Here is a 16763-nt window from a genome sequence, read left to right as displayed (position 1 = left end):
AGTTGACAGCGATCTGATGGTGGATAAAGCAAGCAAGAGATAGTTGTCCTTCAAGGTGAGAGGCTGAAACCATATGATAACACTGGGAGAGATGGGCAGACCAGGGTTTCTTTGAGGATGGGTGAGTGGCTCTGGAAAGGTTTCTCAGCATATAAGGGGGTACCTGTTTTTTTCAGCGAGGCAAGGAACAGTTTGGGGGAAATGAAGGACTAGAACTATTAATCTGTTGTACACTTTATTTTGAGGAATACAGTTTTAAAGATCTATACACAATACATGAAAAGTGCCCTTAAGAAGGTGGACATTTGTCATATAAAAATACCTTGTTAAAAGCATAGTTAATTGATAGCATTTTTAAACAGTTCACAAAGCTTTTAAAACCAGTGCAAATTTTATTAACAAAAGCTTTTCAACTCTAGTGAATTGTTATTCATGCATTTTATGATTTCACACTGTGCCTTTACAAAGCACTTGGATCCATGAAGTATGCAAAGGAAGGAATCTACTTTTTCTAATGAAGCCTGTCTAGTTCATAGTAATTGCAGTTAAAATGAACTTTTACAGACTAGAAGGCTCTTTAAAGGCACGTTAGGTTTTAAGGGCAAAGAACTGGAGTTTACATTTTAACCACAGGAGTAGGATTTTCAAACTGCTTTAACAGGGACTGAAGCTGTGCTTGGCAATTATAATGTGTATGAGTCACTTGGGGATCTGACCAAAAATGCAGATAGTGATTCAGAAGATTTGTGGCCCCAGGTTCTACATTAAGTTCCCAGCTGATAGCAATAATGCCAGCTCACAGACTGGACTAGCTGAGAATTGAGAAGATGATTAGAAAGGAGATCCCCACATGTACTGAAAAGCTATAGACCATGAAAAATCCTAACTTGCAGTTTTATATAAATTAAGGTCAAACTAAAGGCTGAAAAGGAAAGTATTTGTAAATGATTACCAAAATAAAAATAAAATACTGTAGTGACTTAAAGGCAAGTCTGGTGTATAGCCCAGAGTCCTGTACTAACCAACACCTGGTTGATTCTAATGCACAAAATATGAGAACCACTACCCTACTTGTATTAGGGAGTGCAGTCACTGAAGGGGACAAAACTACTTTTCAAAAGGATGTACCAAGAATGAAGCAACAATTGAATATCCCACAATTATGGGGAGTCTTAGGCTTACTTAGTTTAAACATGCAGGATGCTATAATTAACCTATAAAATGCAGCTAAAATTAGATTATTAAAACCAGTATAAATGCTAAGCATCTGGACTTTCAGAGACTAGAATTTCTCAGGCTTTTAAGTTTCATACGTTGCTATAGTTGCTATAAGTCATTGTAGACATTTGTAAATCTGTGGATAATGACTGCATATCTGGCTTTTTGGTTTTGTTTGCGGTGAACTTTTAGTGGTCCCCTTTCTGTGGTAGGTGCTAGAAAAGGCCTTTATGCACTTTGAACACAAATCAGTCCCTATTTCTAAAGGAGAGCAGCAGGTTAAGTTTCCAATGTATAATGGCTGAGTTCTTTTAGAATGTTATAAAAAGTTACTAGAAAATGTATACTTTGGTACAGAATAGCCAAATCTTAAGTGAGATCTTTATTACACGTCAATAGGAAGTGCTTTGGTAAGTAATTTAGTTCAAGTTAAGTCTACAGAAATGGAAAACAATACTGGAACTCTATAAATAACAAAGGTTAGAATTGTACACATTTCAGAAGCCTTAAAAATGTGACAGACAAGCACAGCAAACTTAAGAATTTTCCATTTTATTCAACCTCAAGTTTATATGCAAGGTAATTCCAAACTTTGTTGCGGCAATACGTGTTGAAAGTACCAAGTGTTAAGTTGCAAAAATATATACTCTGAGACAGTGCAAATGATCCACTTTTAAGGTATTGAGAGTTGTACATAATTTCTGACAAGTTATTTCACTTAGCAATTCCATAATAAATTGAAGCAAAATCTGCATAGGTTAGATTAACCCTGAAATGTTGAAAGACTGGTGTGCTATAAATTTTTAAGAGATTACACCAGGTGGGAGATTTGTGCTTGTTAACTCTACCACCTGGAAATATTTTTATCAACTGATTAGTCATCTGCATGATTACTGTAAAAGCACACATAACCACTGGCTTTTTAAACGATGCAGAGAGTTAAGGCAAACGTTAACTGTTCTTGAGGGCAGTTTTTAATGAAAGGCATGATAAATGTCAGGCATGTGAGGTCATGATTTTCTTGAACCTACTGGCAACAAGCTCAATAAGCTTTAACATTTTAAGACTTAACTGATCCATTCTAAAAAAACAGTATTTACAAATGCACAAATAATAAGCATACAAATCTAAATATTATACAAGAATAAAATTTCTGTGTGCAGTGCAAGTTTATCCCACAGGTTTTTAAAAGTGACCAATTTATGTACCTGAACAATTTCAGGTCCAAAAAATAAACACGAGCATTTTAAGCATGTTCCAATTTTGTAAATTATGAGGCTGACTTAATTTCATTTAAACTATATAATTGGCTCATTTACTCCAATCTTAAAGCTGTTGCAAATTAACATGATACTGGGAAGAGGATGAAAAGTAACTTGGATATTCAAGATACAATCCACTAGGAAAAGAATACATAATTATGATTGGTGAAGATATAAAGGCAAGGCTGTCATCAGATTTTAATTTTGATTAATGACTACAACTGAGTTTAGTAGTAGTCATTTAAGTTGAAGACCCCTTTCAGAAAATTGTATTGCAACACGCAGTCTAAGAATTTTAATAAATATAATATGGCTGTACATACAAATACCTACACAGCCACACATATATACACACATACACAAATAGTTGCTCTTATAATTGAAATTTCATTTGTTTTGGGGTTAGTCAAGTTTACATTAAACCACTATTCCCCAAAACCAATAACTTCAAATATAAACAAAATGCCAAGAATGAATATCGTTTCTCATTATCAAACTACACATACTGAGAAATCCAATAACGATTTTCAAGCAGAGGCAAGTGAAACATTCAGAAGTTGCAAACCTTCAGATATTAACCCTGGAATATTTTTATGGCATTTTTACGTCGCGAGATGATTGAGTATAAGTTACATTTCATTATATATTGTCCCAAGAGTTAACCTCATTTCACTTTCATCAATTGTTAGCATTTGGAACAAACCTGGATGTCTGCCAACTGAATCTATTCCCTCAAGCTTTGTGTGTTTTAAAATCTGGTGAACATCTTATTTAAATGAGAGGTGCTCCAAAACACTTCCTGCACCATTCCACACTGATACTTGGTGGAGCATCAATTTTCTGCAACTTTTCAAGACTCTCTGAAGATAGATTATTGTATGCAACTCCATATTCATTGTCAAAAGCCTCTGAAAGACATTTTCAAAAATGCAGTTGTAATTTGTTAAACAAAAGCTGTAAACTGAAAAATGGTAATCAAGTAATTTCATATATATCTATAAACTGCATATTTGAAAGTAGAAATCTTTTGAAAGGTTAAGTGCATTTACCCATACCAATTACAATTTTATAAATTACTTCAGAAAATGAACCTCCTTTAGTAATCCTTAATTAACCAACTTACCAATATCAATATTCTCTCTTCCAAGAGATACTAATGATAAGAAGAGGATTTCTCGGTATAAACTCCTATAAAACAAATATTTTTAAAGTTAATAGGCACAGCGCATAAAAATACATACATGAAGGTTTTGTAAAATGGTGAACAATAAGTTCTACAGTCTAGTCAACAGTAATGTGTCCATGTCAGTGTCCTAGTTTCGACAACACTACAGTTAAGAGATGTTATCTTTGGGGGAAGTTGGGTGAAAAATATGCTGAACTCTAGGCTACTTTTGCAACTTACTTTGAATTTCTATTTCAAGTTAAAAAGTTATGGATAAAAAATGTTAGGGATGTAAAGTTTCATACCAAAACCTATTTTAAATGGCGTGTTTTAACATTGTTATAATATTTTAAAACCATAAATACAGTTGACCCTTGAACATGGGGTTGAATTTCATGGGTCCAGCCATAGTATTTTTTCCAATACAGGAGAGTACTATAAAGGTGTTTTCTTTAATAGCTTTAAGAATTCATTATATAATACAACATACAAAATGTGTTAACTGTTTATCATATCATTGCTGGGACTTCTGGTCAACAGCTATGAAGTTCTGGGGTAGTCAAAAATTATACATAGATTATCAACTGCACGGAGGGATCATTTAAGGGTCAACTATAATAGGTAACTGTTTTAACTCTACTTTCCAATTAAAATTTGCAAAAGCAGTCACCTCTCATTTGCCACTTGACAAAGTAACAATTTTTAAGTGAGTTAGGAGTCTAAACCCTTGGACACAGTATAAAAGGTGGTATGGTCTCTTTGCTATTTAACCCAACAATAAAGGATGAACTATATTTATTTGGTTTGTGAACATAAAAGTGTTACAAATCAAACCTTAAAAATTAGCTTCTTAGCGGAGTTGTTAAAAATGAAGGAACGCTTAAGAAATGATTTCAGAAATTAACATAGAAAAAAAATTAGAGTAATGCAGATTCTGATAATGCTTCATATGATCTTTGTGTAGAAGCTTCAGAAGCCAAAACATGTCATTTCTAATTTTCCTTCCCTGCCTTAAAACTACAGATGCTTGAAACTAAACTAAACTGCTCTTTAGACTGTGAAGGTATTTATCTTCAAAGATGCCATACTAAAGAAACTTGTAAAGGACCTGGAAACTTAGTATTTGGTAGAATTTATTATGTCACCTTTTCTGAAGTTTCCACTGGAAAATTCACTAACATTGAGACTGGGATGAGTACTGATCTAAAGTATGTTAGCAGATAATAGTAAGAGGATTAGGAAACCTCCATATCCTTTGTTATTCAGTCTTTTCATGACTTTTCTAAATGGTTTCTATTCATAAACAGATTTTTGTTTTTTTATATCCCACAAAGAAATAAAATATAAGTTGTGCAGGTATGACAGGGTCTGAACAAGTAGTACATATGTATAACATCACTGTTAACAAATTCATAGGTTTCCAGTGAACACCAATAATGTTCCCAAAGACTCAGTACATTTTAGACATGAATGAATTACCTCCTAAAATTTAACCTATTCCTCCACACAGAACTTTTAGTATGTTTGCTCAAGTATGAGCAGATACATTTGGGCAGCACTTTTGAAACAATCAGGTGTTCTACACTGAGTATTTTTCTTTTATACCTAGAGATATTTTAAAAATAATACTTAAACATGAAATTATTTTGAGTGGCATGAAGCAAAAACTGGATTCTTACCTTTGTCTTTTCATGTCTGGTTTTATTAGCTGTGAAAGTAGATTGATGGGCTTAAGAACATCATTATGTTGAATACTCTGCCTGATGGTTTCCACTAAAGTGCTTGTTGCTTCTTGTTCCTCTGACAGCAGAGACAATTTCTTTTCAGAATCTAGTAAAAACACAGTAAGAATAATTATTAAAAAAAAAATTTCCCCCAGACCTGTAGCATTTTCTAGTCTTTTATTCAACATCACCATCCCCACCCCCATCCCTTAAGGGTAAAATTACTTGTCAATGTGACCAGCTCAAAACTACTTTTCCTACTTTCTTCAGATAGGAAAGGCCTGTCCCTTTGCCTTTTCCCTGAATGTAGGGATTCCTGCTTCAAGTTGGGATGTGATAGCTTATACTCCAGCAGCAATCTTGTGACCTGAACCAACCTCAACCGATGGGAAGGTAAGACCCAACACCAGGGACCTGGGTTGCTGATGACAGAGGAGTTGCCTACCAATATATATTAGGTATATACTGGGATTGAATCATGCTAACATTAAAAATATACAAAATCAGGGTGCCTGGGTGGCTCAGTCAGTTAAGCGTTCAACTTTTGGATTCAGCTCAGGCCATGATCTTCAGGTGAGAACAAGGCCCGAGAGGGGCTCCACCTACACTCAATGTGGAACCTGCTTCAAGGTTTTCCATCTCCCTTTACTCCTCCTTCTGTTCATGCTCTCAAAAATAAATAAATAAATAGATAGATAGATAGATAGATAGATAAATAAATAAATAAAACTAAAAATAAAAAAATCAAAAAAGTGTTCTTGACCCAGAGAAAAGGGAAAACTTTAATACTGCAGGTAACTCCAGCAACCACACAATTTGATTTACACCCATGTTAGTTGAGATGGAATATGTATCCAGTGGCTCCCCCAGTCAGCCACATTTACAGTGTCTGTCATAAAACTAGTTATTGTATTTTTCATACAACACAGCCACTTAATAAAGGCAACTAGTAGAACTTCATTTGTGTTCAAAGAAACAGCAAAGTTCTCTGTTATAAGAGGAAATAATGGCTGCTATGTGTTTTGATTCTAGCTCTTCTACCTGCTACATGATGACCTTTAAATATATTTGATTTTTATGTTATGCTGTGATTTTAGAACCTAACTGAAATATAATCTGCAACTTCATTGTTTCTCCTATAACTCAGTTTTTTGTTTTTTTTTTTTTTATAACTCAGTTTTTTAATTAACAAAGAACTTTGTTCTTTTTCAAGATTGTCTGAGCTATTTTAGGTCCTTTAAATATCTACGTGAATTTTAGAATTCACGTCAATTTCTGTAAAAAAGACACTTTGATTTTTGGTAGAGATTGTGCTTGATCTGTAGCTCAATTTGGAAATACTGCACTGCCATCTTAATATTAAATCTTCCAATCTATAAACATGGGATTTCTTACATTTAGGTCTTCCTCAGTTTTATGCTGCTTCTGCTTTATTTTTTCCTATTTTATTATTTTTTAAAGATTTTATTTCAGAGACAGAGCATGCAAGGAGGGGGAGGAGTAGAAGAAAAGGGAGAGAAATCCTCAAGCAGACTCCCCACTGAGCTCGGAGCCCCATGGGGGACTTGATCCTGGGACCCTGAGATCATGACCTAAGCAGAAGAAATCAAGAGCCGGATGATCAGCCAACTGAGCCATCTAGGACCCCTCTATTTTATCCTTTTTATTTTTTTTTTTATTTTTTTATTAATGATAGTCACAGAGAGAGAGAGAGAGAGAGAGAGAGAGAGAGAGGGGCAGAGGGAGAAGCAGGCTCCATGCACCGGGAGCCTGACGTGGGATTCGATCCCGGGTCTCCAGGATCGCGCCCTGGGCCAAAGGCAGGCTCCAAACCGCTGTGCCACCCAGGGATCCCTATTTTATCCTTTTTAATGCTATTATAAATGGAATTCTTGCTTTCATTTTTGAATTATTCATTGAAAATATATGGTAATACTTAATTTCTATGTATTGATCTTATATCCTGCAACTTTGCTGAATTTATTACTTCCATATAATGTGTCTATTCTTCTTAGGATTTTAATCTGTTAGAGCATATAATCTACAAATATAGTTTTGTTTCCTCCTTTCCAATTTGGATATATCTTTTATTTTCTTGCCTAATTGCTCTAGTAAGAACCTCCAGCATAATGTTGAACAAAACAGGAAAAAAGACATCCTTGCCTTGTTCTTGTACTTAAGGATAAAGTATTCAGTCTTTTACCATGAAGTATGTCAGCTGTGGGTTTTCATAGATACTCATAATCAGGCTGAGGAAGTCTGTTTCTATTCCTAGCTTGTTAAGTGTTTTTACAATGGGTGATAGATTTTGTCACATGCTTTAGCTGACTAAGCCTATTAAGTTGATCATGTGGATTCTGTCCTGTATTCTATTGGTATGTTAGATTACATTACTTGATTTTCAAATATTAAACCAACACTGTATGACTGGGATAAACTACACTCACTCATGATAAACAGTCTTTTTTTCTGTATTGATGGATTTAGACTGGTAGTATTTTGTTGAGGATATTCATGTCGATATTCATAAGTGATACAGATTTTTTTCTTATGGTGTCTGGTTTTTTTCTATCTGTATCATACTGGCCTTCTCACCAAATCTCCACTATTTCCAAGAGTGCTCTTGGGCTTGAACTTCTCCACACTGTTCCAAATAAAGTCATTTCCTTTGGGGAAGGTTTTAGAGCTCAATGTTCTGATGGCCTGTTTCTTCCCTTGGGTAAAAATCTCTGAGCCACTGTTCTAGAGCTGGGGCTGGGAACAGTGGCCCTTTTCTTGGAATGACACTTCTGCTTTGTGAACGGGGGGGTTGGGTGGGGGCAGTTGATTCTGGGCTTTTCAGCTTGTCTCTCCTGGCATAATACCTCTATGAGCAAGATGGGCTGAGAACTGAGGCCCCTGTATTCATTGCTTGCTGAAGCTGAGATAGAAATGAATGGGTGCCAGGCGGAGGACGTGAGCATCTATCTCTCCTGGAATTTAGCCTCTGCTTTATAGAGCTGGGAGAATGAGAACTGCTGGCAGTCTGTCTTTCCCAGGGAGATGCTGTAGTTCTTAGCTAAGAGCTGGGGGTAGAAGTGGGGAGTGGGAAAGAACAGAAAATTGTAGCTCAAATGCCACAGAAACTTACTGTTTTTACTGAAATTCAGTATATTTTCTTGAACAAATGTTTTGTTTGTTCTGTATGTACCCTTAGACATTACTTTCTAAAAATTTTTATTTTTGAGGGGTGCCTGGCTGGCTCAGTCAGTTGAGTGTTCTCTTGATTTCGGCTCCGGTCATGATCTCAAGGTCATGAGATTGAACCCCAAACTGGGCTCTGCGATGGGCGTGGAGCCTCTTCCTTAGGATTCTTTATCTTTCCTCTATCCCCCTACACTGTTCATGCTCTCTCTTAAAAAAAAAAAACACAAAAAACTGTTGAAGTATATAGTTGACATACATTTTATTATTATTTAAGCATTTTATTATTAATATATGTTATATATTAATAATAATATGAATAATATGAATAGTATTCAGGTGTTCAACACAGTGATTTGGCAATTCTGTATTTCATCACAATAAGTGTATCATCGCCATCTGTCATCATAAAACACTGTTGACTATATTAACTTTGCTGCAGTTCTCATTCTCTGTGACTTTATTATATAACAGGAAGTTTCTATCTCATAATCCCCTTCATCTATTGTGTCCATTCCTCACCTTTCTCCCTATTGGCAACTATCAGTTTGTTCTCTAAATTTACGACTCTCTTTCTAGTTTTTTTTTTTTAGTTTCCACATATAAGTGGAACCGTACAGCATTTGTCTTTCTCTAGCTTATCTCATTTAGCATAATGCCCTCAACATCTATCCATGATACTGCAAATGGCAAGATCTCATTTTTTTAATGTCTGAGTAATATTCCATTATGTAATATTCCACACACATCTTCATTATCAATTCTTATCTGTTGAGGGACACTTGGATTACTTCCATATTTTGGCTACTATGATGCTGCAATTAACACACGGGTGCATATATCTTTCAAATTACTGTTTTCTTTGGGTAGATACCCAGTATTACTGGATCATATGGTATTCTAGACTTAATTTTTTTAAGATTATTTATTTATTTATTTACTTACTTACTTACTTACTTATTTATTTATTTATTTATTTATTTTGGCGGGGGGGGCAGACATAGACAGAGGGAGAAGCTGGCTCCATGTAGGGAGCCTGACGTGAGACTTGATCCCGGGTCTCCAGGATCACACCCTGGGCTGAAGGCGGTGCTAAACTGCTAAACCACTAGGGCTGCCCCCAATTTAATTTTTAAATTTAAAATTTACAAACCGGGATCCCTGGGTGGCACAGCGGTTTGGCGCCTGCCTTTGGCCCAGGGCACGATCCTGGAGACCCGGGATCGAATACCACGTCGGGCTCCCGGTGCATGGAGCCTGCTTCTCCCTCTGCCTATGTCTCTGCCTCTCTCTCTCTGTGTGACTATCATAAATAAATAAAAATTTAAAAATAAATAAATAAAATTTACAAACCTCCATACTGTGTTCCACATTGTCTGCAACAATTTACATTCCTACCAACAGTGCACAAGGGTTTCCTTTTCTTTACATACTCACCAACACTTGTTATCTCTACTTTTTGATACTAGCCATTCTGACAGGTGAAGTTCACTGTGGTTTTGATTTGAATTTCCCTGATAGTTAGTGATGTTGAGCATCTTTTTATGTCTCTTGGCCATGTGAATGTCTTCTTTAGAAATGTCTTTGAAGGTGATCTGCCAATTTTTTAATTGGATGGTTTATCTGTTGAGTTATGGAAAGTTTTTTTTTTTTTAAAAAGATTTTATTATTTGACAGAGAAAGAGAGAGAGAACACAAGCAGGGGGAGGCAACAGAGGCAGAGGGAGAATCAGGCTCTCCACCAAGCAGGCTGCCTTTTCATTTTATTGATGGTTTCCTTTGCTGTGCAAAATCTTTTTACTATGATGTAGTCCCAACAGTTTATTTTTGCTTTGGTTTCCCAGCTTGAGGAAACACATGCATAAATATGTTGCTTATGCTGAAGTCCAAAGAGATTACTGCCTAGGTTTTCTTTTGGAGTTTTAGATTTTAGGTATCACATTTAGGTCTTTAATCCATTTTGAGTTTATTTTTGTATAAGATATAAGAAAATCACCCAGTTTCATGCTTTTGCATGTAGCTATCCAATTTTCCAAACATCATTTATTTAAAAGACTTTTTCTCCATTATGTATCTCTTGCCTCCTTTGTTATAGAGTAATTGGCCATATAGGTGTGGATTTATTTCTGGGCTCTGTATTCTGTTCCATTGATCTATATATCTAGTTTAGGGCCAGTACCATATTGTTTTGATTACTCTAGCTTCCTGTAGTAGATCTTGAAATCTGGGATTGTGAACCTCAAGCTTTGTTCCTCTTTCTCAAGATTACTTTGTCTATTTGGGATTTTTTTTTTAGTTCCATACAAATTTATGATAATTTGTTCTAGTTCTGTGAAAAATGCTATTGGTATTTTTTATACAGATTGCATTGAATCCATATATTGCTTTGGGTAGTATGGGCATTTTAATGATATTAATTCTTCCAATCCATGAACATGGTATATCTTTTCATTTGTTTGTGTCATCTTCAATTTCTTTCATCACTGTCCCACAGTTTTCAGAGTACAGGTCTTTTATCTACTTTGTTAAATATATTCCTTGATATTTTTTCCTTTTTGGTACAATTGTAAACAAAATGTTTTCTCAATTTCTCTTCCTATGTTATTAGTGTAGAGAAATGCTATCAATTTCTGGGTATTAATTTTTCTATCTTGCAACTTTACTGAATCTTAAGAGTTTTTTTGTGAAGTCTTTCAGGTTTTCTATATATAATATCATGTCATCTTCAAATAGGAAAAATTTTACTTTCTCCTTTTGAATTTGGATGTCTTTTAATTCCTTGTCTGACTGCCACAGTTAGGACTTTCAGTAGTACACTGAATAAAAGTGGTAAGGGTAGACATCCTTGTCCCTGATCTTAAAGAAGAGTTTTTAATTTTTTACTACTGAGTATAATGTTAGTGTGGGTTTTCATATATGGCTTCCATTATGTTGAGGTATGTTCCCTCTAAACCCACTTTGTTGAGAGTTTTTATCATGAGTGGATATTCTACTTTGTCAAATGCTTTTTCAGCACCTAATGAGATGATCACATGGTTTTTATCCTTCCTGTTAATCACACTAACTGATTTGCGAATATAAAACCATTCTTGTGTCCCTGAATAAATCCTTCTTGATTGTGGTGAATGATCCTTTTAGTATATTATTGAATTTGGTTTGCTAATATTTCATTGAGGATTTCTCCATTTATGTTCATCAGGGATACCGGCCAACAGTTTTCTTTTTACATAGTGTCTTTATCGGGGTTTGGTATCAGGGTAATGCTGACCTTGTAGAATGAATTTGGAAGTTTTCCTTCTTCCTATATTTTTTGGGTAGCGTAAGAAGACCAGGTGTTAACTCTTAAATGTTTGGTAGAATTCACATGTGAAACCATCTGGTCCTTGATTTTTGCTTGTTGGGAGTTTTTTTTTGATTACCAGTTCAACTACATTACTAGTAATCAGTCTGCTCAGATTTTCTATTTCTTTCTGATTCAATTTTGGAAGATTGGGAATTATCCATTCTAGGAATGGATAATCTAGGAATTATCCATTTCTTCTAGGACCAATTTATTGGCATGTAATTTTTCACAGTGTTATAATCCTCTGTATTTTTGTGTTATTTTTCCTCTTTCACTTCTGATCTTACTTATCTGAGACCACTTTTTTTCTTAATGAGTCTGCCTAAAAGGTTTATCAATTTTATCTTTTCAAAAAAAAAAAACAGCTCTTGATTTCACTGATTTTTTCTATTTTTTTGTCTCTATTTCTTTCCACTCTAATCTTTATTATTTCCTTCATTTTAACTTTGAGCTTTGTTCTTTTCCTAGTTCCTTTAGATGTTAGAGGTTAGTTTGTGATTTTTGTCATCTTTTGACATAGGCCTGTGGCACTGTAAACTTCCCTCCTAAAACTGCTTTTGCTGCACCCCAAAGATTTTAGACTATTGTGTTTCTATTTCCATTAATCTACATGTATTTTTTAATTTTCTCTGATTTTCTTCATTGACCCATTGTTTGTTTAATAGCATGTTGTTAAGCCTTCACCTGTTTTGTGTTTTTTCCAGTATTTTTCTTGTCACTGATTTCTAATTCCACACTGTTGTGGTCAGGAAAGATGCTTGATATGATTTCAGTCTTCTTAAATTTATTAAGATTTGTTTTGCAGCCAACATTGATCTATCCTGGACAATGTTCCATATGCACCTGAAAATAATGTGTTTTGAAATGGAATGTTCTACATATATCTCTGTTAAGTATGTTTGGTCTAATGTGCCATTCAAAGCCAGTTTCCTTCTTGATTTTCTCTCTGGATGATCTACCCATTGATGTTTAAGTGGAGTGTTAAAATTCTCTATTATTGTATTTCTGTGAATTTGCCTCAATTTCCTGTGAATATTTGCTTTATATATTTAGGTGCTCCTATATTCAATGCTTAGATATTCGCAACTGTTATATCCTATCTTTGGACCGATCCCATTATCACTATGTAAGGCTCTTCTTTGTCTCTTGCTATACTCCTTGTTTTAAATTCTATTTTTTGTCTGATAAAAGTATTGCTACCCTGGTTGCTTTTGTTTCATTCGCTTTCATTTGGATGGAATATCTTTTTCCATCCCTTCACTTTCATTCTCTATATATCTTTAGATCTAATGTGAATCTCTGGTCAGCAGCATAGAGATGGGTTTCATTCCCCCACCCCCCCATCCATTCCGTCACCCTCTGTCTTTTGATTTGAATATCTAATCCATTTACATTTAGTCATTATTGATAGGCATATACTTATTGCCATTTTGTTGTTTTCTGGTTGTTTTTGTTTTGCAGTTCTTTTCCTTTCTTCTTCTCTTGCTCTCTTTCCTTGTAGTCTGAGGCTTTCTTTAGTGTTATGCTTGGATTCTTTTCTCTTTATTATTATATTTCGTATCTATACAGGTTTTTGATTTGTGGTTACCATGGGATTCAAATGTAACATTATATGTATATACCATTCTATACTAAGTTGATGGTCACTTAATTGAACACATTTTTAAAGCACAAAATTTTTACTCCCCCTCCATGTTTTATTTATACAATGTTCCTATTTTACTTTGTGTATTCCTTAACTAATTTTTGTAGATATAATCCTGTCATAATTTTCTTCTATTTATGGCCTTTTCCTTTCACGTGAAAAATTCTTAACATTAAGGCTTATTTAGTATGATGAACTCAATTTTAACTTTGCTTTTGGAGAAACTTTCTCTCTCTTTCAATTCTGAATGATAAGCTTGCCAGGGGGAGTAGTCTTTGTTGTAGGTTTTTTTGTTTGACCATTTGACTATGTCATGCTCCTCCATTTTGGCATGCAAAGTTTCTGCTGAGAAATGAGCTGATAGACTTATGGGGTTTCCCTTGTATGTAATGGTTTTATTTTCTCTTGCTGCTTTTAAAATTCTCTAGCTTTCTTTTTGCTGTTTTAACTGTGTGTCTTGGTGTGGCCTGCTTGGGTTCATCTTCTTAGGGGCTTTCTGTGCTTGCTGGACCCGGATATCTATGTCCTTCTCAGAGCAGGGAAAATCTTTTATTTGGGATATATTCCTCTGTCTCTTCATTTTTTCTAACTCTGTGTTTGCTTCTCTATATTATGTAGGTCAGCTGTATCTCCTGGTCTTGAAAAGTAGTGGGCTTGCATAGAAGAGGTCCTGGTACCCTACAACACAATCCCCCACTCACTAGGACTAGGTACTCCGCAAGTTTTCTCTGTATGGGCTGCGTGTGTCCTCTTATTGTGGCTGAGCTGTGAATTTTGTGGACATGCTGGTGAGTGGGGATGGCCCTCAGCCTAGCTGGCTGCAATAAACCACTAGGTATATTGGGCAGGGTTTAAGAGGGCTGGCTGCAGCCATCATGAGCCCACTGGTAGGTGGGGCTGCCACTCAGCCTAGCTGCCTGCAATTTGCCTGTACCACAGCTGTGGGCACACTGATGGGTAAGGCTTGCTTCCTGTGTAGTTATGAGGCCTAACTGCAGACATACTGGTGTGTGGGGGTGTTTAAATCTTTGCCCCTCAGGGTATGAGTCACTTTGGAGGGAAGTGAGGCAAGTAGGTTTATGTGGAATGTCAGAGAGGGGCATGCGGTACTGGCAAGGTACATGGAAACTGTTAATACTGGCTCCCCCAAATGTCTAGCCATCTAGGCTGGGGGAAGGCAAGAAAAACAGTGCCTGCCACCGTTTCTGTTCCCAGAGAAATATGCAGATCCCTGCCCCTTTGGCACATACCTTAAAAGTAGTCAATAAGCCCCTTTCACATATATCCTAGGCACTTTTCAAACTGCTGCTTCTTTGCTGTGTTCTGGTGAATTATTTAGCATGCTGGTTCTTTAAAGGTGGAGACTCAGTTTCCCATTGTCCTCTGGCTCTCCTGGAGTTAAGCACTGCTGATTTTCAAAGCCAGATGTTATGGGGACTTGTCTTCTAAGTCCAGGTCCTCAGGGCCAGGGATACCCAGTGTGGGGTCTAATCCTCCCTTTCCTCCATGTTTGTGATGTCCCTATTTTTGGTTTGCTGTGCTGGGAGTCTGGTTCCCAACTGCCCCTCCGCTTCTTTTTGCTATAGCCTTTTCTCTACAACTAGCTTTGGAAGATCCATTTTGCCAGTCTTTAGGTCATTTTCAGAGTTAGTACAACAGGTGTAGCTGTTGCCTTGGTTTGTCTGTGAGACAAAGTAAACTCAGGACCCTCCAACTCTGCCATCTTCCCTCCTCTTATCTTCTTCTTTAGTAATTTTTTTTTTTTTTTTTTTTTTTTACCAATTATGATTGTTTTGCTGGGAAGTGGCTCTCTGAAGCTCCTCTTTCAGAAATCACTGGAAATTGGTACCATTCTAGAAGTCATTGCCCACTTACTTCTTACGTCTTTTAAAGTCCTTTACTTGCCAATTCTTCATTTAAAGCAGCCAGTCAATCCATTTTTAGGAAACAAGGCCATTCTTGAGAACTCTAAATTTTATTCCCATCACAAATAGAATATTTTGAAACACTTGAGCATTTCAAGAGAGGCAAGAAAATAACTTAAAAAAAAAAAAAAAGCAACTCTAGTTCTATTATTATTATTAAGTAGAGTCCACACCCAATGTGGAGTCCAACAATGGGACTGAATTCATGACCTCAAACGAAGACCTAAGATGAGATCAAGAGTCAGATGCTCAACTGATTAAGCCATCTATTCAGGTGCCCCTAATTCTATTATTTTCTAGCATAAATTTCAAGTTTATTCTGCTCCTGTTAGGTATTTATTTGAAGTCTTTCATTATTACAAATAATTGTACAGTAAGCATCACTGTACAGACAGCTTTGCATACTCTATTTCTATAGAACAGAGCTGTGTGACTGCTGAGTTAAAGGGTATCCACATATTAAATATGGATAATATATGCCATATTCTTCTACAGAACTGTATCATTTTCACTTCTAACAGTGGATCAGAGTGGATATGGATCTTTTCCTCCATATCCTCAAAAAGATTCGCTATAATAAAGTCTTTTGCCATCTTGATGTAGCTAAGTTTGTCCTTTCCCTTTTTTAAAAGAAAGGGATATTTCACTAAATAGTAAGATTGAGCATTTTTTCATGTTTGTGTTATAAACTGAATTATGTTCCCCCCAAATTCACATGTTGAAGCTCTAACTCCCTATGTGACTATATCTGAAGATAGGGTCTTTTAAAGGGTAACTAACGTTAAATGAGGTCATAAGGGTGGGGCCCTAATCCAATATAACTAGTGTTCTTATAAGAAGAGAAAAGTACACCAGAGAGATGGAGATTTACACAGGGAGAAGGCCATCTGCAAGCCAAGGAGAGAGGCCATGGGAGAAACCAAACCTGCTGACATCCTGATTTTTGGCTTACAGTGTCCAGACTGTGAGAAACAAATTTCTGTTAAGCCACCCAGTCTGTGGTATTGTTATGGTAGCCCTAGCAAACTAATATAAGCCATGTAATTTTTCTTCCATGAACTGCCTATTATAATCATATGCTCACTTATCTACTGGGTAGTGCTGTTTTATTGACTCAAAGGACTTTGGAATACTGGATGATACCTCTTTAAATGCCCTGTAAAAAACAGTTCTAAATATAAGACTGAAAATGAAGCCATAATCTTTGAGATTAGTATCCATATAATTTACATTATGATCCTATACCAACACATCCATATTGTTCTTCAACTATATAGAATTTATTCTCCCAATACCTA

At 35.8% G+C, this 16763-nt stretch overlaps 1 protein-coding gene across 5 annotated transcripts in view; it reads right to left on the bottom strand.

Moving 5' to 3' along the window:
* DENND4C (DENN domain containing 4C) overlaps positions 1-16763 on the bottom strand; it is a 126917-nt gene that overhangs the window by 752 nt on the left and 109402 nt on the right. For 3 of the 5 annotated variants that reach the window (XM_049116164.1, XM_049116165.1, XM_049116163.1), the window contains 2 exons: positions 5325-5475; positions 3604-3668 (listed from right to left, as the gene is read on the bottom strand). In XM_049116164.1, coding sequence (XP_048972121.1) covers positions 3604-3668; positions 5325-5475 — 216 coding nt within the window. Of the gene's footprint in view, positions 1-218; positions 3389-3603; positions 3669-5324; positions 5476-16763 lie in introns of those variants that run through there. The other 2 variants (XM_025433157.3, XM_025433158.3) reach the window with 1 other exon arrangement.

The sequence above is a fragment of the Canis lupus genome, chromosome 11 (assembly GCF_003254725.2).
Source record: "Canis lupus dingo isolate Sandy chromosome 11, ASM325472v2, whole genome shotgun sequence".
Taxonomy (NCBI): Eukaryota; Metazoa; Chordata; class Mammalia; order Carnivora; family Canidae; genus Canis; species Canis lupus.
Note: the sequence above shows the minus strand (reverse complement) of the source record. Positions and strands in the feature narration are given on the sequence as shown.